The sequence below is a fragment of the Vidua macroura genome, chromosome Z (genome assembly GCF_024509145.1).
Source record: "Vidua macroura isolate BioBank_ID:100142 chromosome Z, ASM2450914v1, whole genome shotgun sequence".
NCBI lineage: Eukaryota > Metazoa > Chordata > Aves > Passeriformes > Viduidae > Vidua > Vidua macroura.
Genome location: NC_071611.1, coordinates 66,894,029 through 66,921,520, shown reverse-complemented (window position 1 = coordinate 66,921,520; position 27,492 = coordinate 66,894,029). Strand labels below are relative to the sequence as shown.

At 38.3% G+C, this 27,492-nt stretch overlaps 1 protein-coding gene across 5 annotated transcripts; it reads left to right on the top strand.

Moving 5' to 3' along the window:
• RHOBTB3 (Rho related BTB domain containing 3) lies at positions 1–23,839 on the top strand. Of its 5 annotated transcripts, none has more exons than XM_054003834.1 (12): positions 1–58; positions 218–434; positions 7,874–8,066; positions 9,736–9,887; positions 10,704–10,815; positions 11,613–11,981; positions 14,261–14,373; positions 15,930–16,041; positions 18,356–18,424; positions 19,705–19,871; positions 20,953–21,049; positions 23,631–23,839. In XM_054003834.1, coding segments are annotated over exons 1-12 (1,719 nt in total). In that variant the 5' UTR covers positions 1–56; the 3' UTR covers positions 23,747–23,839. The 5 variants fall into 5 exon arrangements, with proteins under 5 accessions (XP_053859809.1, XP_053859808.1, XP_053859810.1 ...); XM_054003833.1 differs by having other exon boundaries at positions 18,356–18,529; XM_054003837.1 differs by lacking the exons at positions 1–58; positions 218–434 and adding an exon at positions 2,002–2,231 and having other exon boundaries at positions 18,356–18,529.
• Positions 23,840–27,492: the final 3,653 nt, after the last annotated feature.

Here is a 27,492-nt window from a genome sequence, read left to right as displayed (position 1 = left end):
AGCCTTTCCAGGTTTCTTTTCCGCTTTGCTCCCACCCTGCTGTTGGATTTGAGATCATGTATGTGTTTTGCTGTTGATTAAAGGAGGGTGTTAAAATGTAGGGAGGGAAAAGGATTCGGAAGGATTAATATGCTAATTTTGATTTAAGGGGATTTTATTTTCTTTCCCCTTATCCCTATTTGTTAACACAACTTCGTCTTTATTATTTTTATTTTAGGTCGCTTAATATTGTAGCTTTTGGAAATGAAAGAGATGGTTTTTCTGAGGACAATCAGCAGCTCAGTCTGATCTGGAGCTATCTCGGGAGAAGTGCTCTCATTTCCCAGATGGACAGCAGCTTGTCTGCCAGTCACGTTGGAAACCCAGGTTTTACTGAGTATCAAGCCTGCATATTTGGAAATGTCAGACTGGTGGTACACGACTGTCCTGTCTGGGTAAGAGATCCATCTCAGTCTTTTTAACTACACTTAAAAGTGTGAGCTGTTTTAGTAAAACGAAATAATATCCTAATTTTAAATGGTTTTCATTGTTGTGGGATTTTATTTGTAATTTTATTATTGCATTTAGTAAAAAAACCTTTAAAAATGTAACCAGGCAAATGCTGGGAAATCTCAAAGGTGCTATAAAAAGGTTCTCATAAACAAGCCTCTGCTGGGCCTCCCCTGTAAGAAGCTGATTTTTTTCAACTGTGTTCCTTAGTGGAAATTTTGTGAAAGATAATCCAGAAGTAAACAAGAATGCCTTCTTTGTGACACTGAATCAGAAGCTCTCCAAATATTTCTCAACAATAAAATGAAATTTTATTTTTCTGTAAAAAAAAAAAGTCATTAAGTTTTCCAGCTGTGAAAAATGACAGATTAAAAGATCTGATAGGTTGCAAAATACCATGTAGGGAGTAATTTTACTCCTCTTACAAAGAATAATCACATTTTAACATTATTACCTTTATCTGTTGGTAAATAAAAAAGATTTTGGCACTGTTGCAAGTTGTCGGCACTTTTGTTAGTAAGTGAAAAAACTTAGTTTGGAGTGTGAGCAGATCAATGATTGTGTAAGAAATGATAATCTAAATTAAAACTGATAATCTAAATTAAAACATATTTAATGACTACTTAGTAGACTTAAAAAAAAACCCCTCAGCTTACCAGCTTTTAGAAATTAAAACAATAATCAGTTTCAGCTCCATAATTCTATCCTTTGGGTGATTTTTCTACTCCTGTAAGGGAAACCTTTTGTAGAATCTGCAGGAGCTGTAACAGCTCCATGAAATGATCAGAAGCCAATAATCTTAAAATGAAACAATCCAGTTTAGCTGTCCTTCTGCTCTTTATTTCTTTTTGCCAGCTACTCTTTACAGACACCAGTTAATGGACTGGGGGAATCCTGTTTTTAATCTGTGAAGCTGCATGTGACCTGACGTGCAGTTTGCTGGAGTCACGGGAGCGCAGCAAAGAGTAAAATCTCCTGAATATAAATGAAGTCTGTAGGGCTTCAAAGGCTGTTTCAGAGGGATGGAGGGAGGTGGGTAAGGGAAGTGGGAAGGCAGGTGGAGGAAGCTGGAGAAGGAGAAGCAAGGACATAGACTGCAGACAGAATTAATGTGTTTTTACATTGCTTTAATTGCATTTGGCTTTCTGCAGAACAAGGTTGTTCGGTTTTGAAGACCTTATAATTTCTGCCCTTCAAAAGTTAGCTTGTTATTATCTGAGTTACTGTGTTTCTGAGGCCTCAGGTTTTTTCCCTCTATCAGCTAATGGAGGCAGGAGATATATTACTGAGAATGTTGAGGACAAATTAGCATTTTTCTTTTCATGGAAGATAAGTCAGATGGCAGGACTGGACTCTGCAGCAGCTTATTCGTCATGCATAAAGCAGTGTCCTTGCTAGGGCAAGGCAGAGCAGGACCATTTCCTACACCCTGGATGCTTGAGATTTACTATGTCACAGTGGCTCATTCAGGGCTGCTAGCCTGGAGAAACAGCACAGAACAATTCAAAATGTTGACAGATGTTGCCTCAAGCCATATTCTGCATGGAAAAGGATCACTGTTTCATGTTACCAAAACACAGAGGTGGTGATATGAGGGGCCTTGCAGTATTTCAGCCTCTACCATCTGAGCACAAGGCAGATTTGCATTTTACCTGGAACTTATACCTCATCTAGATTAAACCCATATGATCAAGACAAGAGGGTCCTAGATATGAACCTGGCAACTGAGTACACTGATAGCTGTGAGTCTCAAAACTCAAGGGTGCCCAGCTGCTCTTTGTCTCCCACAGCCATCAGTCTGGAAAAGCAGTGTTGATGTGGTTTTACTGAGTAGAGCTCCACAGTGAATGGGGGGATCCTTTTGCATGACAGACTGTGGCAGTTTGCATGGCAGTTTAATTTTCTTCAGTTTCAGTCTGCACCTGTCTGTCATTCCAGGACACTGCTCAGCCTTCTGAGTCTGCAGAAGGGTCAGCAGGACAGGTGTCTTTGGGAAATTACAAAGATAAATTCATGTTTGCCAGCATGCAAACTATCATGTTGTGAGGAGCTCTCCTTCCCCTGGCTGTTGCAGGGTGCAGGATGGAAATGCTGCCTTTGGGGACCTTATGATATCACAGGGCTGTAGAGACAGCAGTGGAACACCACACTTTTCAAAATCCGAGGGCAAAATGTCAGTTTCCAAGGACAGGTTGCTCTTTGTGTGCCACTCTCTGGGTGTACCACTGTGGCTTGCTCTGGCAGAGCTGTGTGCTGTGTGCAGGGGACAGGCTTATAGTGCACCGACATTGTTACAAGTCACCTGGCCACAAAACGTTTTCTCAAAAAATGCAAACCTAGGGTAAGAGAAGTATCAAGAACTAGGGAACTAGGGAAGACACATGTGTGCTAACATCTCTGCTGAATATTGTGGTTTTAACAGCTGATCAGTTGCTAATGCATGCTTAAGCTGCTCTATAATAAGGCATCTTGAGAATGTCCCATATTGAGTTTTTCTAATTTTGGAGGGGTAAACCTCTGTATGGAGCTAGTAACTCATAAGGAGAACTTTGCAAGACGAATTTTAAGACTAGCTTTGAAAAAGACAGCTTTAATTGACAATCTGTGTTAGATTTGACAGTCTTCAGGACTGAGATGCCATTTTGTTGAGTTGCCTATATTTTGCAACTCCCCTTTACTCTAAATTTTTTAATGCTTCTGCAGAAAAAAAATGCAGGCAGAATTTTTAATATCTAATAGCAAGTGAATCTTCCTCAAGTCCAGAATTAAGCATAGTGTAGAAGCCGTAATTCATGTTTTGATTCATTTAATTACAGTGCTGAAAAATAAATGGCAAAATAAAAAGTCCTTTGTAAGTGTTCCCTACTTGAAGTAACTCTTGTTCTCCCCCCTCTTACTTGGACCAATACTCTTAGGATATGAGAGTGTTTCTGTCCTGGCCTGGGGGTCTTGCTACCCTTTTATACTTTTTCTACTAAGACCCACCTGGTTTTGTTTGTTTGTTTTGGTTTTGTGGCTTTTGTTTGGTTTGTTTGAGTTTATTTTTCCTTATGAGAAACAATACCCCCAGAATTTTTTTAGCTTTCCCCTATTTCATAAAAACGGCTCATTTTCTAAAGAATTACTGACATCATCAAGTACAGAAATGTTACAAAAGGGGAATATAGAGCAACTGGGTTTTGGAGATTGCCTCATACGGGGTTAGATACTTGAAGAGGGGTGGATGCTCTGCTGTGTCTGCTCAAAGCCTTGCATAGGGCTGCAGACCTCCATGAGGCTCACTAGTACACAAATATATTAACTGCAACTTAAATATATTAACTACAATTTTGAGAAGCTGCTCTGTGAATTTTTTTCTAATTCTCCCTTACAACAATCTCTTTCCCTGAATATTTTTCTATTTTTTCCTTGTTATTTACTGTACCACCAGGAGTAGTCCCTCAAACATTGTGAGTTTTCTATGTCACCAATATCCCACATAGTGTTGTTCTCTGGCTTTTTCCTTTTTATCATAATTTTTGTGCTCTTTGTGCTGCCAAGGCTGGCCAGCCTGTATCATGTCTAAACGTACAAGAATCTGAGCCACTTTCAGATTTTATTTACTATTTTTAGAAATCTAGACATATTACTGCTTCAGTAAAAAATGACAGCTAGTAACTTTTCATTTTTCAGTATGTCATCCCTTCTCATTTTTAAACTTGAATGCCTGAAGTGGCAGTTTACAACAAATGATCATATCCTGGTAAAAAATACTATTAAATTCATTTATGAAAGGATTATACAGGCCAATATGAGCTTCCTCTGTTTCATGAGGGGGAGGTTTAGGAGGATTTCTGAAGGACACACTTCCATCTGTGCTGCAGATTACCTATCTGAGTAAGTTCACAGGATTAGTAAGTTATGCAGAGTACACCCATAAAATTTGCCCTACTGCAGACCTGATAAGAAATTGCAGAGGAATCTTGAAAAAAAATGGGGAAGGTTCTGGTATGTGGTGTGGAGAACATCAGTGTGAAGGTTTTGGTAGTGGAGACGGGGTCTGTAAATGGATCATAGGAATAACTCTCCAATGTTCCCAATGCAGTTCTCTTGAATCCTGGGGAAATCCCAGAGCAACATTCCTACGGGGTGTCCAGGTGCCGTTTTCCCCACAAAGTGGTTGGCATTGCTGCTGCCTCAGATCCAGGGCTGGGATGGTTGGACATGGGGACACTTAAGAGCAGCTTTCAGAAAGAGCGTGGGCATTGCAAGGCACTTGTGTGAGGAATTTCACTGCCATTCAGAAAGACATTAATAAATCATTTTTGACAAAGCAAGTATTGTTGTCTTGAGGGATCATGTGATTTTGTAGGAAAATCATATCTTCAATGCCTCTGAAAGTTTTATTTTCAACATTGAGTCTTGAGAAGTATAATTTACTAACAGCAAGAATATGTTTTGAGACACTTAGAATGAAGACATGCAAGGAAAGAATGAAGATTTTCCTAATATGTCCTGAGTGGAACAGCAACAGAAATATAATTAAAATTATAATTAACAAGGTCATAATAAAATAACCTTAGCTGTGCAGATACTTCTTCCTTTTGCCAATGTCTGACTTGTGAAATGGAGAAGGAAGCATGATGAGGAGTAGCTGTTACAAAAATTTCATAGATGGAACCTGAAATTAAGGTTATTCCTGAATCTGAATGGCTGTTCATCATTTGATGACATTCCCTCTGTCATTTTTGCATGAAAGGTTCTCTAAAAGCAATAATGAAGGAGGCTCTAGATGCTCTGTCTCAGGGATGCCTTGTGCAAATAACCCATTGTCAGAGATATTTTTGGAGGATTTTCCTGGCACTTGAGATTCATCTCCATTGTACACTGGAGTGAGTGAAAAACCCTATACAAACATATCACAAAACCAATATACAAACAATACAAAAATGCTCATATTAAATTCCATAGGAAGTTTCCATAAGCATTTTTTATTACTCATGATTAAAGTTGTGCAGTTACAGTGTATTTGTGCAGCTGTGCTCTACTCTTTGCTTATGATACCACCCATTGTCTCCAATCTTGTAGAGATGGGCAGGTGCAAATCTGGGCTGGTCTTGAAGATGGTTAGCTGGAAGGAAATTGCAGAGGAACAGATGTGCTTTCTGTCTGCCAACAGAAAGAACAGATAAATATTTCATGCTATTTTTGTGGTTGTATTGTATTTTTCCTTTAAACCTGTGTTGTGTTAAATGCATACAAGTCTGTTAAAAATTCTCCATTGAGATCTTCATCAACTAAAGTGTACTAAAGCTGTCCCTTGAAAATTCTCAATTTTTGCTTGCTTAATGTGATCAAGTTTTTCAAATGTTCATCTAGATGGCTGTCTCAAAGCACTGTAGCTAGTAGTCCTGCTGCTAGAGGTGCTAAATGTGCATTTATGTGTAAATGTTACATTATTAACTGGGCCTAAATTATTGTATTAAATGCTAATTGAGGCTGTCCTGAGCCTGGGATTATAATAGTCTTTAACTCAGTTGTCTCAAAAAAACCAAATATTAAGAGCAGTGCACTTGACCTCCTCTATTGTCAACATGGTTAATCATGTGAGAGATATTCCTGATAAATTGTTAATTGTGGTTTACTTATTGCAGAACAAAAGTTTCTATTACAGAGATCAATGGGAATGTGTACTGTAATTTATTTCCTGAGTTATTTCTTTGTGAGGTCAAGACTGGGAATTGAACTGACACTTTAGGCAAATACTTGCTGACCTTGACTTCCAGCAAGGTCATGCTGCTTCTTGTAGTTAAGAGCATTGCAGCTACCTCACCATATTTCAAACAATGACCCTTTTGAAGTGATGAAAAATAGTAATGTTGACAATGCAAGCCATGCCACTTGTTGATATTACCAATCTTTTATGTACTTGACTCCCATTTGTAATGCTCTTATTTCTGTGACTTGCTTTACAAAACTCAAATTTCTCCCCACTACCCAAATTTTGAGTTCTGCCCTTTTGTCAGTTCTTCTCTGCTCATTTATTTCTGTTTTCACATTATCTTTAATTACTGCTAATTTCAACTTTTTCCTCAATGCCCCAAGTTCTTCTAGTTTTGCCTCACATGTTATGCAGGGCTCCCATAGAATCACAGAATCACTGAAAGATTTGGCTTGGAAGGAACCTTAGAGGTCGTCTTATTCCAACCCCCTTGCCATGGGGGAGGGGTTGCAGAAACATGTGCTTGAGAATTGTTAGTTCTTTCCTGCCATGGGCAGGAACACCTTCCACTAGACCAGATTGCTCAGAGCCTTATCCAACTTGCCCCTGAGCACTGCCAGGGATGGGGCACCCACAGCTTCTTGGGGCAAACTGTGCCAGGGCCTCAGCATCCTCTGTGTAAAAAATGTCTGCCTTATGTCCAACTTAAATCTCCCCTCTTTTACTTTAAAACCATTGTCCCTTGTCCTATTACAACAGGCCCTGCTGAAATGTTTCTCCCCATCTTTCTTATAAGCCCCCTTTAAGTAACAGAAGGGCAAAAAAAGTCTCTCTGTTCTAAGAGGCGATGGCATTTCGTGTTATCGGAGGTTTTCTTCAGTTCTCTGGACCAGTTCCAGACTTCTCTCAAGAGTTTTCAATTCAGCATACATTCAAAGCCAAGGCTTCCCTTGGTATTTATAAGCTACCTTCAGGTGAAGCAGAAATTGCGGAGTCACAGTTCCATGACAAATACACAAGTAAGAACTGTACATTGCATGTGGATACAGCACAGCTGTAAATTAACAGAATATCAAACAATTTTAGAGGTTACATCCTCAGCACAGAGCAATGAAAATTTGATGTGTAGTTGAAAAAGAAAGTTTAGGTATGTGATTGAAGTGCTTATCCTGAAGACATCAACACCTGGTAAAGCTATGTGGAAGCTCTTATGATAAAAATCACACTGAATTATTAAGTTTATATTTAAAAGTTCATAGGTACATAGGATAGTTCTGTGTAACTCTTTCTCTAAAATGATGTGTTTAATAATGTTTTTGTAAGAGTTGCTGAAAACCTCTACCACTGAAGGTGCTTGTATTTCCTAAAGGAAACAATTTTAAAGTTAAGTAATTAAACCCGCAAAGTTTCTTCCTGAAAATAATATTCCCTGACAAACCCTATTTTTAATTCTTCTTGCAGAATTCCTGAATTTGTGGAAAATATTTGTGATTTATTATAGCAAACAACTTGCTATCCAAAGAAGGAAATTACAAAGCAGGAAGTCTGTTCATTGTTGCATGTCTTCATATAAGATCTAATCAGACAAAAACAATTATGTATAGTTTTGCATTAAGAATATAGAATATTTCATCTTTTTCTTTATGGACAGTAAATTCTTGATTGGTGTTTTTTTCTTTTTAGGATATATTTGACAGTGACTGGTACACTTCCTGCAGGCTTATTGGAGGAGCTGATATTATTGTGATTAAATACTCTGTCAATGACAAGACTTCATTTCAAGAACTAAAGGACAGCTATGTGCCAATGGTAAAAAAAGTACTAAATCACTGCTCAATTCCAGTAATAATTTCTGCTATTGGTGCAAGAAAAAACGGTATGTATCCAGCCTCCTGTAACAACAGATAAAATCTCATTTGGAAGTCAGGTATAGTGTAATTTCAGTAGAACCTGGTTGTTTTTCCAAGCTGCTAACAGAAACTATTAGTCTCTCAGGATGACAGTAATATGCACATGTATTTTGGCTCTCTAGAGTGGTGTGCTGTCAAGAACACTGTGCTTAGTTAACCCCAGTGATGAAAGGCAGCCTATCCTTCTTTGACCTCTGCAATGACTCTTCTTGTGGAGCCATCACACATGAGGATTAAATCTAGTAATTTGGATTAAGCAACATACATTTGGATATAAAGTATCTTTAGTGTATGAGATTAAAATTATATCCAGCATTCTGGATGGAGAGTGGGTGGGAAAAGCCTTGAAATTCTCTGGGATTTTTTTCCTAAAGCAATGAATGAAAACCACAACCCTGGCTTGTCTTTTACTTCATGATACTTTACTAAAAGAAATGTTTCTGAGTGTATGAGAGTAAGAGACAGTGACAGATATAGGACAGTTAAAGAGCTGCATAACAATTAAATATTTATTTTCTTCCATTTAGTAATTCAGTGATCATGACCAAAAGCTTTCATTCTCTGATTTATACAGGAGTAATAAATCTCCCATTCTAAAGGCAAGGTCTTGGTAAATTGTTTGTATTCCCCAAGCATTTCCTTACACTTTGTGTTTAAGAACAGGATGTTACCAAACTGAGTGACGCCTCTAGTGGTTTTTTTTTTCTTTTCCACTTAGTTTTTTTCTGTCTTCCTCCCTGAGTAATGTGGCCATGAGAGACATCAGGCTGGACCTCTGGTTTTACCTTGGGACCTGTCAGAGCAAACTGCTGTGCACACAGAGAACCCTGTTTTTTTCTAGGAGGCATTTGTGAACACAGCAGTTTGCTCATACAGATTACTAAGATCTTAATCCTGTGTAGTGGTAAATGTTGCTGCCAAAACAAATGATTAAAAAAACACAGAAAAAAGCTCTTTTATTACGTTATCCATAGGTCTAAGCAGAGGACATTAACACAGAGCATGCACAGCACATATGAAAGCACATCCATGACTGGCATATTCTTACTGTCGTTAAGCAAAGCTGCCCCAGTGTGGCTAGAAGATTTTTGACATTTAAATGGCATAATCTTAAAAATACCTATTTTGGTTTTTAAAAAAATGTATGTGAAATACATGTAAATGAATCAGATCCTGCAGTACATACAAACCCTTCAAGGGTTGGTCTGATGTGGAAGTTTTGTTCTTTCACTACTGTGTGTACTTCCTGCATGGACAGGCCACAATAATTCAACAGGTTTAAGGGTGACATTCATGAATGATAACACCTGCAGGCTAGTACAAGACCTGGGCATGCAAAGGTATTGAGCCAAAGCCAAATCTGGTATCCATAAGTCTGGCTGGACTCTTCCACTTTAACAAAATCAATAAAGTAATGCTAATGTAATGTATACAGAGGTTTGTAGATTGACTTGTGTTTTGAATTGATTAATATGAAGTTGGGTTTTTTCCTGTAATTACAGATTTCTTACTATAAAATTCCTATGTTTTCCCTCTTTGTTCTCCTCTAAGTAAGATATCTTTACAGTTATTTAGGAATCTAAGAATTCTGCATTATTTGGCCAAAATGGTTCTTTTTCATCACTTTTTACCCAGGAGTACCTTGCACCTGTCCCCTGTGCACTTCAGACAGGAGGAGCTGTGTCACAACCTCTGAAGGAGTTCAGCTTGCAAAGGAACTTGGAGCCACCTACCTTGAACTGCACACTCTTAATGACTTCTACATCCAGAAATACTTTGGAGGAGTGGTGAGTGAGAATATGCAGTTTTGGAAACAGGATGGAACATGCATGAAGTGCATGACTCATGTGAGGGCTTCAGAGAGCCAGGGGAATCACAGACATGGGCCCTTCCACCAAGTGCCAAGCTCCCACCAATGCAAAATTCAAATTAGATATTAGAAAGAAATTCTTCACAGTGAGGGTGGTCAGACAGTGGAACAGAATGGTCAGGGGGGCTGTGAGTGCCCCATCCTTGGCAGTGTTCTTGGCTGGATTGGATGGGGCTTGGAGCAACCTGATCTAGTGGAAAGTGTCCCTGCCCATGGCAGGGGGATTGGAACTCAGTGGTCTTCAAGGTACTTTCCAAGCCAAACCATTCTAGGATTCTTTGAGTCTATGATGCTATCTGAATTAGCAGTACCAAGGTTGCTCTGGTTTTAAGTAAGAAGATTTAGGGAAGCCATTTGACACACTGCAGTAAGTTTTTCACTTGTATTCTTGTCCTTTTATCTTGCTGGAAAACACCCAGCTGAATGAGGCCATTCCCCAAGATACAATTAGTATCTAAAGAGGTTGGTAAATTTAGTATCTTTGTGTCTGTCAATTCTAGGAAGATTAAATACACAAGAATTAGCCATCATTTGAATAAATAGTCTTTTAAATTGTGCTAGTTCTATTTAAATATGGTACCTTCTTGTTAGGAGTTTTGGGACTCTCCTGAATGACTGGTAATAATGTCAGTAGCTTTAGCCCTGCATATGGAACTTGTTATAACCCTTAATTTGATGTATAGGTTGTTATTAAATTACAAGGATTTTTAAAAATATGTATTTCTTATCTTAGCTGGAATATTTTATGATCCAAAGTTTGAATCAGAAGTCATCTGAAAAAATGAAGAAAAGGAAAAAGACGCAGAAGTGCCATCAAGTCCAACCACCTCAGCTTGAACAACCAGGTGATATCTGGTCCCTAGTATAATTCCTTATGTGTGTCACTTTCTTTGCACAATTAATATTTTTTACTACATTTTTTAGTAACAATTGTTACTATGAGCTGTGCTATCTATTGTTAGCTGTTCTGGTTATGTTGCATCATCTTTTAGAGAGAGTTTAATTTACTTGGGGAGAATTGTGTGGCAATATATAACATTGCAATGGATTTCCAGTTTATTTTAGATATAATTAATATGAATGGTTTTCTGGTGGACTTATGAATACATGAATTGATAAAAGCTTTACATAAGATCTTAACAGACAGATTACAAAAGAAAGTTGTTAGAGCATGAATTATTATTCTACAGTATAATCAAACAGTCTTTTTGTTTGCTGCAGATAAAGCAAGGGAGAGAAGTATGCACCTTTATGTGATTTCTGAGCATCTGATGAATTTGTTCAGTGAAAAAATTACTGACAAGTAGTTACCTCTAAATCTGTAGTTGTCTCTTCTTCCATGTTCTAAAAAATTGCTCAGACCTCTTAGATTTGGAATACACAGTTTCTTTATAGTGAAACTTTCTATAGAGAGTTCATGAAATGACAGACACCATTAAACTAAGTGTTTCTTAACTTACTTACTGTACTAAGTATTTCCATTTTTAGAGTATTTTACTCAAGATATTCAAACTGCATATAAGAAATACTCTTATTTAATATCTCCTTTAAAAATAAACTAACCTAATAAGATCAATTGTCCTGTGGTTAGCACTTGCTAAGGTTGTAAAACCTAGGTTTTACAGCCTGAGTTCTTCTGCAGAAAAGATGCCGATCCTGAAGGGTGAAGCCTCGCACTACAATGCAGACCTGCACAACCTGCTCTGCTGCTGCCAATGTGCAGATGTGGCCTTCTACCCTGAGGACCTCAGCACAGCAGTGGAGGCTCACAAGATCATCCTCTGCTCTGTCAGCCACCTCTTCATGCTGCTCTTCGGGGTGAAGAGCCCGTCTGACACCCATGACGCCTCTGTCGTACAGCTGGCACAGAGCCTCTTTGCGGTGGAGGCAGGGGATCCCTTCCCCTCCTCCCCCCATGGTGTCCCACCCTGTGTCCCACCAGTCAGGGTAGTGGTGAAGGATTCTGTCTTCTGTTCTTGTCTCCCAGACATCCTCCACTTCATTTATTCAGGTATCTGCTGGGAACAGATCTGGCTCCTCATTTCTTATTGTCTCATGAAGAAATATGTGCATCACACTAAGAAACATGGCTTTGCTGTTGCTGGATGATGTCTCACCTTGTTTCCATACCTATTTTATCTCTTGTGATTACTATGCACAAAGGAAAAAGACCATCACCTATAACAAAAATGAAATTATTGTCATTCCAGATCTAATGGGCCTAAATTAAATTAGTCCATAGGCTAACATCAATAATATTCAAAATTTTGCCAAAAAAATTTGGAGTTTGAGTCAGTTTCAGATCCTGGGTTTTTAAAATACTGTAAATGGTTGCATGTTCTAAACACAGGGGCAAGAGTGCAGAGTACTTAAGAAAATTCAAATAATTTTTATTCTGAGCACGATGCAGCTGAAGAGAAAACAGTGATAAGTGGCTGGAGTGTGGAGACCTCTGATGTGTTGCATGAGTTTTGCTACCAGTTGGTACAGACTGTGACCTCATCTACCTAATGCCAGCTATTAAAATGGCACTGATGTTTTTTTAAATTTTCAGATGTTGCTTAGAAATCCTCAGCAGAAATATTTGTTGGTTTTTTTTTTTTCTGGAAGTAGCCAATGCCTGCTTGTTCTTTATAAAATATTTTTCAACCTGTCAGAGAATCTTTCAGCTTTCCGTTGGAGTTTGTACATCAAAGGCAGTTCTTTCCAAAATAGTAACAAACATAAAGAACAGATGAAGAAGTTTTTCACTTAAAAAAAATCCTAAATAGATTTATTTTTGTTCTTTTTATTGCAGAAAAGGATAGGGGATTAAAACTGGATTTTCAGCAGGTGATGGATAAATACAGTATTTTTAATTCATAGAATAATTTAATAATTTGGGCTGGAAAAGACCTTTAAGATTATCAAGTCCAACCACTAATCCATCACTGCCAAGCCCATCACTTAAATCATGTCCCCAGGTGCCACACCTTTGAAGTGCCTCCAGGGATGCTGAGCCTACCACTGCCTTGGGCACCTTGTTCCAGTGCTTGAAAACCCTTTAGGTGAAGAAATGTTCCTGATATTGAATCTAAACCTCCCCTGTTGCAACTTGAGGCTGTTTCGTCTTGTTCTGTCACTTATTACCTGGGAGAAGAGACTGTCCCCAGCCTGGCTACAACCTCCTTCCAGGCAGCTGACAAGAGTGACAAGTTCACTCCTGAGCCTCCTTTCCTCCAGTCTAAACATCTTTGTAAATATCTTCATCTGTTACCATCTACAGCTTGTGTCTAGTGCCTTGTGTGCACTAATTTTCCTTTTTTACTTTCCTTTTTGTCAGCCAAGGAGCTGTGAAACTGTGCAGTTGCAGGTAGAGTCTGCTTTACTCTCAGCTCCCAGCCTGTGGGTCATTGTGGCTTTTGGTGCTCCTGAGAGGTGAAGGTGCTTGAGGTACAGGCTGAGAAGAGAGCAGATAATGAGTTTTCAGATTTTCAGGACTGTGACATGATGCCCATGAGGTTATAAACCCTTATCCAGTGCGGTATAGATGGGACATAATTGAGCTGAGGATGCTGTGTGCTGTAGGGACTGATTGAGCTTCTTGACAGCAGAGCATCTTCAGGGCTGTGCTGAGTTGGGCTTGTCACTGAGCTTGATCTATTTCTGTCTCCTTCTTGTCCTGGGTTAGAACTGAAAGTTACCACAAAGTCCCATGGTGACTCTGAGACTTAACACCAGCAAACTGCATGAAGATAGACTGTTTTTACTCTCTTCATTTTTCCAAGAAAGCTATTGAGACACCTCAGTGAATGTCATGGCTTTGACTGGGAAAACAAGAATAACAGAAATTCTACTGCAAACTTTGTGCTGATTTTAGCTGTGAGGACTGAGAATGTAACTGTGCATTAAATTTTTCTAGTTCAGACCCCTACAGAACAATGCAGCCAGCAGCGCAGGCAGAAGTTAAAAAAATTTCACAAATGTTGAAACATTAAGGATTTTTTTTTTCCTGAATCTCTACCTGCAATATGTAGTGACTGAACTGGAAGTAATTAATACATTGAGTGTGAAAGCAAGTGAGATGCTCAAATCTCACTTGGTACTTGGTTGCACTATAAAAAGTACCATGGAAATTTAATGTGCAAAATTTGCATTGTGCCCTTCCTAAAAGCAAAGGTCTGTCTGATTGATGTACAAACCCCCTACCATTTCTGCAGGATGTGATTGGCATTGATGTCATCTTTCCTCTGCCTGCTGAGGCCTGTGCCATGCTGATTTATAATCTGACTCCCCCTGTTTTTGTGGTAGGTGCTTTCCAGTGGGAGCGATTAGAAGAGGACATAAGAAAGAAGCTGAAGGATCCAGATAAAACAGAACATGTGCTTGAGAAAGTTAAATGCATGCTGAAAACTCCAGGGAGGGTATGTCTAACTCCCTTGGGTCACCATTAGTTAATTAAGTTTTTGAAATATTGTTTTGTAGGCAAGGTTTTCTTGCCAGTCTTTGTTTTAAAGTCACTTTGGATTAAACAGCCTGTAGTTTTTAATACTTTCAGTGGGTAGTTTGCAGGCACATACAGAGATCCAGATGTAACATGCAGAATTAATGTAATTGGTAAAAATCACAAAAGCAGGTATTCTAAAAGGGTTACTCATATTCACAGCTTTGAACACTGTCCAGCAATATGATAATGAGTTGCTAATTCCCATGTAATAATGGCTGCCCTGGAAAGATTTGCTCCAGAACATAAGCCAAAAGTTAGTATTCTGCAGTAGATCTAGAGGGGTGGTTTCTCATGTAAATGCTGTGATTGGAAAACTGTTGTAACTCAATATATCTAATTTAGTAGAAGACCACACAAAAAATGTAACATATTATTAAGTTAATAAAAAGTCACAATGTAGAATTAGTTTTAATATAGAATTAGTTTTAACAGACATCTTTTCTTGGAGCATATACATTTCCTGATAATACACAACTTGCTCTAATGATTTATCTTCATTTAGAAGGGAATATCTCTCAGGTTCTCTTGGAACAATACAATATAGACATCAAAAAGTCACTGAATTGTTTTCAGCTTATGACTGCTCTGTCTTAGGCTTCCAGCCCTTAGTGCCCACAGCTAAAAACATTTATAGGTTTGGCCTTGAAGAGCCTGAAGACTTTTAAGATAGTGGGCCTGAGCTGTTGTATCTTTTATTCTTTTTTCATGCTTTCAGGGTACTCTTATTTCACATTTAAGCACTTCTTTTGGAGGCGAAAAAGAAGGAATTGTGATTTTTCTTAGTAAAACTAAAAAATTTATAAATTTAACATTTTAACCATAAATTCAACCTCATCTGAATTTCACTTGTCACAATCTAGTGGCAAGATATTAATATTGTTCCTTTTGGCAGCTTTAGATTACATTTTTAAGGTAAGAAAACCAAAACTGAGAACTAACTTGGAGTACTGGGTTTTGGAGGGTCATGACACTACCAGGTTATTGTAAGGGGAGTCTGTACTCCAGCCTGTGAACTCCCCCTGCCTCTGTCAAGGCAATTCCAGGGCAATATAAACATGGAACTTCCAGCTGCCTTGCCTCTGTACATCGCACTGTGGGGTGGATTTGTGTCCCATCCCTGCCCCTCCCCCAGAGCCTTCAAACCTCGTTTTGCTGCAGCATTGGGTCTGGACAGAAAATGTATGCAAAGGTTTGGACTCCAGAAAACTGATGAAGCCCAACCTGCCTGTAGGGGCTGGGTGGGGGAGTTTCGTCGGAGGTCAAGATTACCAAGGAGAGAGCTGAGGTGTGACTGTGAGGGACAAGAGACCCCTCAGAGCTGCTGCACTGCAGGGAATAGGAAATTAGAAGATAAAAAGGTGATTGCAGAGGAATGCATATGTTGTTTATTTTCCCATATAAATTATGTCCCATAATATTTAGTTCTGTGGGCAGCCACACATGACAGCGCTTTATTACCAATTTATTTTTCAGCCAAACACTGTAAAGGACTGCAAGTCTCACCAGATAAAACAGCTGTATAATATTTCTCTCAGGCTGTTCTTTAACACACCTGTGCTGGCTGATGTAATCTTCAAAATACAAGGTACAGTACCTCTGCTCCCTCGGCCTCCAGCCTTTATCCTTTTTCCACTCTTCAGGAATGTAGGATATAGAGGTGACCATGTTCCATGGCATCAAAACTAAGGAAATAAGAGTGCTTTGCTATCACTGTGTAAAGCAGGGAAAGCTTGTCCCTATGGAGCCCTGTAGCAGTGTCCAGGCATGGTTCATCTGGGCTGAGCCTATAGGAATTCCCTCTCCCTGTCACAGCACACTGTCCCTCCCTGATTTACATTATTTTTTATTCTATTTTATTATATTTTGGTTTACTCCATTGTGTTTTGCAGTCTTTTATTTTGGCTTATTTTATTTTATTTTATTTTATTTTATTTTATTTTATTTTATTTTATTTTATTTTATTTTATTTTATTATTTTATTTTATATTTTAATCTCACTCCTGTTCCCAGCTGCACAAGAACTAGGACATACTCAAGGGCTCTCCCTAACATCAAACCTGGAAGAGGCTTGAGCTTTATCTCTGTGCTTGTTGCCCTCAGTGAAAAGAGCAGATTTGTTGGTTATTGGCTCCTGCCAAAATCCCCCTTGTCCCCTCAGAAGCTGACAGGGACTGGCTTTGCTGTCCTTGCCACCAGGGTTTGGTGACCTGCAGATCTGGTGCCACTGACACCCACCACATTTTACTGCCTGATGTGCTGCAGTGTCAGGATTCAATGTTTTGTGAGGAAATTAAATGTGTTCATCATTACAATGAAAGATTCAGTGTGAGAAATGTGTTGCATGCTTTTGTGAAAATAAGAATTAGATGGTTTTCAAAAGCTAACACTATTCTCAGTCTGTCCATACTCACCCTTCATTCCTGCAGAAATGACCTTCTAGAATTAGATAGTTGTTTATTTATTTTCAGATGTATATCTCAGGGACAAATATGAAGCATTAACCCCTCAAACATAAGCACAGAAGGACAAGCAGACTCTTTCTAGGTGTTCTGTTTAACACACAGAAAAGATGCCATAAAATACCTTTGTAAAGGAGAGGAAAATACTGATTTTGATTCAATGACATGAAAAATTCACCTCAGTGTCCCTCTCCCAAGAGAGTCTTTGTGGAAAGCTGATGAAACCAGAACAACACTATATATTTTACAGAAATAAAACGCAAATCTCTGAATGGGTTGACAAGTATTTTTTAAAAAAGCATGCTTATCCACTAATAAAATGTGAACTGTTTTTCTAATAATTGATACATCTTCCAATTTTTTTTTTCTCTAATTCATCTATCAGAGAAGACGTATCAAAATTAAATAACTGCTAAGAGAAATTGAAGGCCCTAATCTTAACCAGACAAACAAATTTGTAAGTTTTGGAGCAATTTCTTAGATACTTAGCACTGCTTTGAGTTTTCTAGCCTAGAGGAGTAAGAGAGTCAGGAAAAACAGGAGCCCATTATGTCTGTGTAAATACACAGAATTTGACTGAACGACTTAATTAGCAGATAAATGTCCATTCACAAGCACATACAGGACACATACCGTGCAGCTTAGAAATTTTGAAAGTAGAAGTACAGGGGATAGAAACAGAACAAAAGACAAAAAATGCCAGAAGGCTTCAAAGAATTACTCAGGTGTCAATATTGTGGTTAAAGACATAATTTAAAAAGTAACTTCTTTGTAAGCATATACAGTATATTGCATGTCACTTGATCTGTTTATTATAATTTTGATTAAAACATTTACATCCAACTCTAAATGCTCATTTTGGCTTTGATTGCTGTCCTGACTGGCACCTGCTTGGCACTTCCTTGCATACTGAGCTGGACTGCTCAATCCAGCTGGACTCTGCAGCCTGAAAGGCCTCTACCTCCCCAGGCTTTTGGCCTCTCCAGGTCTTCCAAATGCTGTAGTAAAGCAAAGGGTTCACTTACAAATAGTAGAAAATTAATACATTTCTGGAAAAAAAAATCATCAGTGTTTTTTTTCATAAGACTACCATTCATGAAATTCACTTAGGCACAGTATTTAATCTAGTTAAATTTATGCTTACTTACTGGACTTTATGTCTATTAATGCTTATTACTGGACTTTGTCTATTATCAGATGGTTTAGACTATTGCATTTTGGTTTAATTAATTTTTTGTTTGTTAATTTTGTTTTATTTTACTGTTCATTATTCATCTTAACTAGTATGCAGTGAGTGTGCTGTTAGTCATTGCCAACTTTCAACACTTTAATCGTGTTTAGTGGGGTGAAGACCTCCTAAGAAGACATGAGCTTTAAAATGAAAATCTTTCTGTGTTATATAGAGTCATTGAATATTTATTTTTGTCTTGCATCCTGCAGGTGCAACTGTACCAGCCCACAGGGCAGTTCTGGTCGCTCGCTGTGAGGTTATGGCAGCTATGTTTAATGGTAATTATCTAGAAGCAAATAGCATTCTGGTTCCAGTGTATGGGGTTTCCAAAGACACTTTCCTGTCCTTCTTAGAGTACCTTTACACTGACTCCTGCTGCCCAGGTAAGGAAACTGTAAAATATAGTTCTATATCTGTAACTCATTTTTCCATAGCAAGGCATTGATAGAGAGTAATGTGGCAGCACCTATTTAATTGAAAAATGCCAATATTTGAATGTGCAGTGTCTCGATAAAGGTAACATTTTTGTATTGTGCAATAAAAAAAGAAATCCGTCCTATAAAAGTAAAATAGAATAAATATTTCTAATAAAATTATTTATTTGCTTTGTGCTCACATAACAAGACTCAAAGAAATTGCCATTTCATTTCTGATCCATTATAATATTTGTAATTTTCTTTTTACATTACAGTAATACTGCTTTCTAGTTTGGATTCTGCATTATATTTAAAAGCTCAAGTTGTCATTTCTTGAACACGCATATAGCTGAGTTTATTATAAACAAGGTTAAATTGCAGGAATACCTTACTTATACACATGGTTATCTTATGTTATATATATATAACCCAGAAAAAATATGCCAACAGGAGTGTTTGGCAAGAAAAATTGAGCTAAAATATTTTTTACGTCTCTATCTTTATCTTTCTTATGAGAAGAAAATCTGAATACTAAATCTAAAACCTAGCTAACTTTTCCTTGATAAAATGAATAAATGATATTGTGATATGTAATTTTGCTTTTGTTTTCTTTTGAAATAGTTATTCTACCTTATTCCTAGATATTCCATGTTTCACTTTTCACTCCACTAATATTTCCTTGTTTATCAGTTTAAAAATGCAACCACTGTGCTATATTTTAAAAAAAATGCCACTCTATTTTTTTTTTCTTTGGACTTTTGGCTATATGTTCTTGTATCATAAACGTGCTTTTCTGAAAGAGAACTTAGCAAAATCCACTTACTAATTCTCAGTTGCTCTAAATAAATCAACAGCACTTGACTCATCACCTTCAAGATCCACAATACTGACAGCAATTCTTTACACCTATCTGCCAGAAAGTTCTAAACACATTTTTCTTCTTAATTGAATAGCTTATCTGGAAAAATAAGGTGATACAGCAAACAAAAATTTATAATAATGAAAAAATAAAAGAAGGTGATCACAGCAGTCTGATTTTGTGTTTGTTGTTAGGTATTTAAAATTAAACGTGGTGAAAAGTAGCATTGATCATCTTGTCAAAAACGTAAAATACATGTAACTTGTGTCTTCTTGTTTTTTAGCCAGTATTCTTCAAGCGATGTCTCTGCTGATCTGTGCAGAGATGTACCAAGTAATGAGACTCCAGCATATTTGTGAACTTTACATCATCACGCAGCTTCAGAGCATGCCTAGCAGAGAACTGGCTTCCACAAGCCTCAGTATTGTTAGCTTGCTCAAAAAAGCTAAGGTACTTATTGTATATATCAAATGAGAATATATATGTTGACTTTAATTAGTTGTTTCAGAAATTTAAAAAATATTAAGAGCAATTTCTGTTCCCAAGGAAACACGTTGGTATAAAATCTGTTTATTAGGGATAACTGGTGACACAAGTGTGGCCAGAAGAAATCCTTCAGCTTTTAACTGCTGATCACAGAATCACAGAATTGCCTCCACCATTGTACCCAAGCCTGCTCCATAGCTTGACAACCTTTGCCACAAAGAAATTTTTCCTGTTATTCAGCCTAAACCTCCCTGGCACAACCTGAGGCTATTTCCTTGTCCTGTCACTTTTTATCTGGGAGCAGAGGCTGACTCCCACGTGTCCACAACCTCCTTTCAGGGAGTTATAGAGAGTGATAAGGTCACCCAGAGCCTCTTTTTTTTTCCAGAATAAAAATCCCCACCCCCTTCAGCTTCTCCCCATAAGATTTGGGCTCCAGATCCTCTAGTCACGCCCTCATCTATGGAATTTCCTTTATCATGGACACACTGCAGTAATTCAACTTAACTACAGCTTCTTCCAGAATAGAGGGATTTTAGGCAAGTAAAGATGCACTCATTCCTCTTTTAGTCAAAAAAGAAAATTATGTGTTATGCAGGTGACAAAGGAGATGCAACTGCATAGAATATGGAGAGAAATGCAAAAAAAGCAGGAAAAGAAAAGATTAGAGGCTGAAAAAAAAGACAATAAAGGCAGGGTTGGAAAACAGAAGAGGAAAATAAAAACTAAATTGCAGAATATTGCCTTAATCAAATAGGATTTTCAGAAAGAGGAGAGCACAAAACCAACATGCCACATTCCTTCCCTCCATTCCTGTGAAGCTCTGCCTCTGTGCAGATGTCAAAATTTCCAAGATTCATGATACCCTCAGGGTTTTTTTCTACATATTTCCATTAAATGACTTTTCTTTCATTATCTTCCATAGTCAAAACTTTATTTAGTAAACTGCTTAAAAAAAAATATTTTGACATGTGAGATGTGGTTATATTTTAGACATGATAGCATTAAGTGGGTTTTTTTTTTTGTCTTTTGTTTCTTCCCACAGTTTCACAATTCTGATTGCCTTTCAACTTGGCTTCTTCATTTTATTGCCACTAACTACCTCATCTTCAGTCAAAAGCCTGAATTTCAAGAACTTTCAGGTATTTTTTCTGTTCATTTTGAAGAGACAAATGTTTTTATGTTTTGCTGAGATGAAAAGTGATGTCTGGATAATAACTTTTGTGCATGAGAAAATAATTAGGGTTTCTTTAGGATATTTCAGTAAGATGTTTCACCAGCCTGCTGTGGGATCAGCACACAGCATGACACAGCCAGCACTGCATCACTATTTTTATGGTTCCTATTGGGATGGCCAAGTCACCACCCATAATTGAATTTACTGGAACAGTTTGGTCATTGTATGTCAGCATCTTCATGTTATCTTGCTAATTTAAATCAAGGTAATGGGTCATTTTTGAGACTTCTTCAAGTGCTAGGGTTTTCCTTTAAGAAAATAGGATTCTTACAGTATGCTCCAGCAGATCTTATAAAATGAAAAAATGATGGCCTATTCAAGTAAATAAATCCATCTTCTTCCAAGGACCTGATATTTATATTTCCAAGCATTTGTATTTGCTTCTGTGTAACTAGAAAGTTTTGCTCATTGCCTGTGTGATTTTCCTTCACCCTGATCAAGGGTGCATCTCTTTGACCTGGATACATTTCTTTGACCTGTGACACCTCATCACCTCAAGGTTCAGGAGAGCAACACAGCAACAGGCAGTGGCTCTCCAAGGGCTTTCTAAGACCTGAGCCCTTCACAGAAATGCAGAATTAGCTGAGATGGAAGAACACACAAGGATCACCAAGTGCAGCTCCTGGTCCTGCACAACACCATCCCCAAGAGTCACATCATGAGAGTATTGTCCAAAAGCTTTATGAACTCTGTCAGGCTGGTGCTATGACCCTTGCCCTGGGGAGCCTGTTCAGTGCCCAAATACACAATGGGGGAAGAACCTTTTCCTAATCCAGCCTAAACCTCCCTGACAAAACTTCAGGCCATACCCTTCAATCCTCTCACTGGTCACCACTGAGAAAAGATCAGTATCTGCCCCTCCTTTTCCCCTCTGCCCCTCTTCTTCCTCTCACAAGGAAGTTGCAGATCCCACTGAGGTCTCCCCCTCAGTCTCCTCCAGGCCAAACAAACCAAGTGCCCTCAGATGCTCCTCACACAGCTTCTGCTGAAAGCCCTTTACTGCCCTCCTTTGGACACTCTCTAATAGTTTAATGACATTCTTATACTGTAGTGCCCAATCTGCCCGAGACTTGAGGCGGTGCCATCCCAGCAGACAGCAGAGCAGGACAATCCCCACCCTTGCCTGGCTGGCCATGCTGGGCCTGGTGCCCCCAGGACAGGAATGTCACTCATGGCTGCCAAGACACTGCTGACTCAACTTGCCATCAACCAGGACCCCCAGATCCCTTTCCAGGGCACTGCTCTCCATCATCTCATTCCTCAGTCTGTCCATACATCCAGCGTTGTCCCATCCCAGGTGCAGAGTCCAGCACTTTCCCTTTTTGAACTTCCTATGGTTGGTGGTCACCCAGTCTTCTAATTTATTGAGGCCTCTCTGCAGAGCCTCCCTGTCTTTGAGGAAGTCAACAGCCCCTCCCAGATTTTTAGCATCTGCAAACTTGCTCAGTGTTTCCAGTCCTCCATCCAGGTCATTTATGAAGATGTTGAAGAGCACAGGACCAAGGATGGAGGCCTTTGGAACCCTACTAGTGACAGGTCCCCAGTCTGATGTCACCCCATTCATTGTAACCCTTTGTGCCTGACCTGTGAGCCAGTTGCTCACCCTTCACATGATGTGTTTATCCAGCTGTGGGCTGGACATTTTGTCAAGAAAGATCCTGTGATAAACAGTATCAAAAGCTCTACTGATACCCAAAAACATTACATCAACTGGCTTCCCTTGATCAATTAGGTGGGTTACCTTGCCACAGAGGAAATCAGATTTGATTAGCAGGATATTCCCCTGAGGACTGAAGCCCTGACTTGTGCCCAGGTGAGTGCAGTTTGCCTGCCCTCAGGCTCTCCTGGCTGTGGGCTTCTCTGCTGTGCCTTGGTCTGAGGCCCTTAGGAGCCAGGAGCAATGGATGCAAGCTGACTCTGGAATATCTGAGTTTAAGGGGATGAAAACACATCTTTCTGCAAATGTAGAGGGGATTAATCTAAACAATATTGATAAAAGACTCTTGCATGACTTTGTCAGTGATAAAAACCACATGCAATAGGAAGATTAATATCTTGCTGAATTTTTAGCTGCACTACTCACCTTGCTTTCTGTACTGATCTTGAGACAAACTATTGGCACAGGAATTTATATACCCTGCTTTATAGTTCTGCAGCTTAAAAAAATCCTTGCATACCACATATGACTATCCTCTAAGGATAAAGTATGCTCATCTTTAGGAATATCTCTCTGCTCTCCTTAATGAATATTGTATTCCTTTTTGTAAAAAAACTTTTTTATTACTAACTTAATAACAAGAAAACATTGTGTGGTAACACTTACCTCTGTGCCACAGCAGTGTTCAATACAAAACAGGCAGCACTCACCTTTTATAGTTCTATTTCTATCTTTAATAGTTTTATCTATTTTAAAATATTTTTTGCAGCCTGCGCACATGTGCTCTATGTCTATATATTATATTTAATTCCTTTATTTCTTTTTCTAGTGGAAGAGCGCAATTTTGTAGAGATGCACCGATGGCCTTCAAACTTGTACCTAAAGCAGCTTGCTGATTACAGGAGCTATATCCACTCTCAGAAATGCCACTGCACAGTAATGTAAAGAGGCTGAATTCACTCAAAGTGCATCTCAACTGCAAAATTTCGGATTAGGGATTATATAGAATATAAAAAACATGTAAAGAGTGAAACCTGATGCTGACCTCCTCTGGAAATTACGTTCTTTGTTTTGCTAACAAATCACTCTAATTTTTACCTTGAACCATTGAGAAATGTATGTTGAAGATTTATTTTAAGCACAAGGACTTCATTCATATTCATGGGGATTAAATGTATTACAGGACAGTGCCCTGACTGGCATCTGCTCCCCCTTCTAATTTCCTTTTTGTTTATTTTATTGTTTTTCATGGTTATTTGTGGCTGCTAAACTGAATCTGTTGAAAATAGACAGGTTTTGTGTATCTGTGCACAATAGAAGCATAGGGATACAGTAACAGTGCAGGGAAGCTGAGAAGCCAGGTCATAAGTTTTTCATATACTTCAGGATGCAAAAATTTTCTGTAACATTTGTTGGTTCACAATATAATGAGTAGGCTTAAGAAGCATTGTAGTTACTATTAATTTATTACTCCAGAGAAAGCCTGTAGCTCTGTTACAACCTTATGATTAGATCTTTTAATTCCAGAGGAATGCCTATGCATCACGGTATTCTCTAGTGCCTCCAAATATCTAAAGAATGACATGATTTTTCCTGCCAGTAGCTAGGAGAAGAAAGTCTGTTTTCACAATCTGCAGAACACCTTTGTTAGTGTGGTCATATTGTATTTTTCTCCATGAGGAATAAAGAGAGGGAAAACTACATATGCTCAGAGCATACCCTTATGGTACTGATGGACAGGGAAGAAAGGCAGAGGGGTCAACAGTCTTTCTTGGGATTTGAGCAAAAATCTAAAAAAAAAAAAAAAAAAAGTGGAAACACACTTTGGGAAAAGTGTGTCTAGTAATCATAGTCACCACAATAAATGTTAGATGTGCTGGTCATGAAGGAGATGACCCTCATAGATTTGCCAGTGCTGCCAGAGATGTTGGCTTTTGTGGTGGGACTTTGAGCTCAAACATCCCCAGCAGGGATTCAGTTCAAGTTTAGTTATCACCATGTGTTCATAAGCTACACCACGTGAGACAAACCTAGCTGTGGATCCTTTCTGAGATACAAGAGAAAAACACAGAATATTATGACTAGTGTGATCCTTGCAGATACTATTTAGTACTTTCTTGACCAAAATAACTTGTCATGCTGCTGACTTGTGTGTACATAGTATGTGCTAATGCCAGATTGAACCCAGCCTTTTCCTGAGCATAGGTGCTTTTCTAGAAGCAAAATCTAATCACAGAACTAAATGCCTCATAATCATTCTTGTACTTTCAATTCTGGTTTTTCATCTGCCTTTGTAATGTGGTATGTAGCCTGAGACTGTGGCATTTCTACCACATCAAATGTACCTGGAAACTGCACTTGTGAGAAGAAGGTGAAAAAACAAATTGCTGGAGCTGATTTTTTTTTTTTAAGTATAAAAATTGTTATATTTTTTAATACCATTTTACAGATAAATTGTTCTTTTCATTCTTTTCAAATTCCATTCTGGAGTCATAGAGGTGGGTTTTCTTGGTTGGTTTTTTTTGGGGTGTTTTTTTGTTGTTGTTTTTTGGTTTTGGGTTTTTTGGGGGGTTTTTTGGGGTTTTTTGTTTGTTTTTTTTTTTTTTTTTGGTTTGTTTGTGGTTTTTTTTGTTTTTTTTTTGGTTTTTTTTTGGTTTTTTTTGGGGTTTTTTGGTGATACTTTCCCTATTTTTGTATACACACAAAATAAAAAAGAGTTTATGACTCAGCTGGCTGCTGCAGACTCAAAATTCCAAGGTTAGTTTTAGGCAAGAATTTTTTTTTTTAAAAACTCTGCATCCTCAGGTCCTAAAGTTATTTAAAAGATGAATATACTTATCTAGATCTTGCATATAGGGAGCCTAAAATATAGAGAATGATAATGCCTTTTCAAAGTCATGAAAGAAAACTGAAATTATTAAACAAAAAAATCAGTAGGAAAGTAATATGTATGGAACTTATATGTGAAAAAAGTAGTTTTTATAGTTATATAGTTATCAAACATTTAAGTAAAAATTCAGTTACTGGATAGATATGAATAAAACTTCAGTAAGTTTTTTGAAGCTTAAAGTCATGGAAAAATTTGTGCATACAGTTAACCTACAGTTTGTCTAGACATCTGATAGCATCCTTGGGTGCTTCTACCAGAAGCCAGCTCAATTATCAAAAGTGGGGATTAAATGCTTCATACTGACATCCTGTGCAAAAGTGACACAAAAGCTCTGTGAATGTTGGTCTAAGCTTCATGTAGTCCTGCATTTTTAATATTTTGAAAGCTTTCCCAGTTTTTTCACTAGGAATTAGTCTGTTGCCAATGATTTGTGTATAGATAATACATAAGAAAGTACTGGTTTTAATTTTATGTAAATGTTTTGTAGGTATTTTAAAATAGGCTTAATGGAAATATAAAACACTTTATATCCAAACCAGAGAAATATTTTACTATTATGCATTTTAGTCAGTGATAGCTACAGGTTTTATACAGAGAAGTCAGGCAGTATAAAAATATTTAATATTTATTCAGAGATTCAGAGATTAATGCTTACTACTGTTCAGACAATAAACCAAGTTTCCATTTTACTGTGTATCCCCATAATGCTGCCTGTATCAGGTGCAGATGTGTTGTACTTGCAGACGTAGACCATCTAATAAATTTTAAGTCTTAGAAGAAAACTTACTAGACATTCTTATTTTCATTCTCTAAGATGATTTTCTGTAGAAATGTACGTATCTTAGTGTCGGAACCCAAGGTGTCCCTCAGACACTCTTGGACGTTCCGGGCCCAGGGCAGAAGCCTCTGAGACCCTGGCAGGCGGCCAGGAACCCCTGTGGTCTTGAGTCTGACCCATGGAACAATTTACCAACCTTGCAGGAAGAACAAGAAATCACAAAAGTTTAGAGATTATAATAGAAGTAGTCACAAAGTGAAAGGTAGGATTTTTGAGTGCTGTACAGGGGGGTTTTAGGCCTTGTACAGAGGGGTCTGAGTTTTGTACATGGGGGTCAGAGGTTCTAAGATGGAGGGATTTGGGCGTGCCCTGTCCTCCTTCTTTCTTCTTCCTATCCCCCATGTTCTTGGTGGTGTTGGCACTCACAGATTGGTTTAGAGTAGAAAGTCACTGTTCAACATAGGTAATAGGCATTGGGGAAAAACTATAAACACCTAATACGTAATGTGTGATATAAAAGATGGCACCAGCCCCTCGAGAGACAGGGACAGAGACAGAGACAGGGACAGAGACAGAGACAGGGACAGAGACAGAGACAGAGACAGAGAAGAAGACGAAGAGAGACGCAGAGAGAGACGCAGAGGGAGAAGGAGTCAGAGAGAATGTCAGGGAGTCTGTGTGCCTTGAGATAACATGCAATAAACTACCTTGAGACCAGATGACTGAAGACTACTGAGTCTTTCTTTGAAGGCACGGGTTGGAGGAGAGACTTTACCACCACCCGGGGTCACCCCAATCTGGGGGAAGGCTCCGGCATCTTAGAGCTATTTTTAAACCTTTTTTAGCATTTGGAAACATGACTGAAAGTAGATAATGATGCTTTGTGAGTTGCTGTTCTTAGCTGGTTTTAGTGGAGGCTTTAGGTCTGTATCCATCACAGATAGTCAGGAATTAGGGCAGTACTGAATTTGGTATTTATTTATAATTGTGTATGGCATAAAGTAGAAACTACTTTGATATAAA

What these genes read in the sequence shown, in the direction of transcription:
- RHOBTB3 (XM_054003833.1), top strand. An exon ending in TATTGGTGCAAGAAAAAACG is followed by an intron (nt 8,067 to 9,735) that starts GTATGTATCCAG and finishes CTTTTTACCCAG; the next exon opens with GAGTACCTTGCACCTGTCCC. An exon ending in TGCTGAAAACTCCAGGGAGG is followed by an intron (nt 14,374 to 15,929) that starts GTATGTCTAACT and finishes TTTATTTTTCAG; the next exon opens with CCAAACACTGTAAAGGACTG.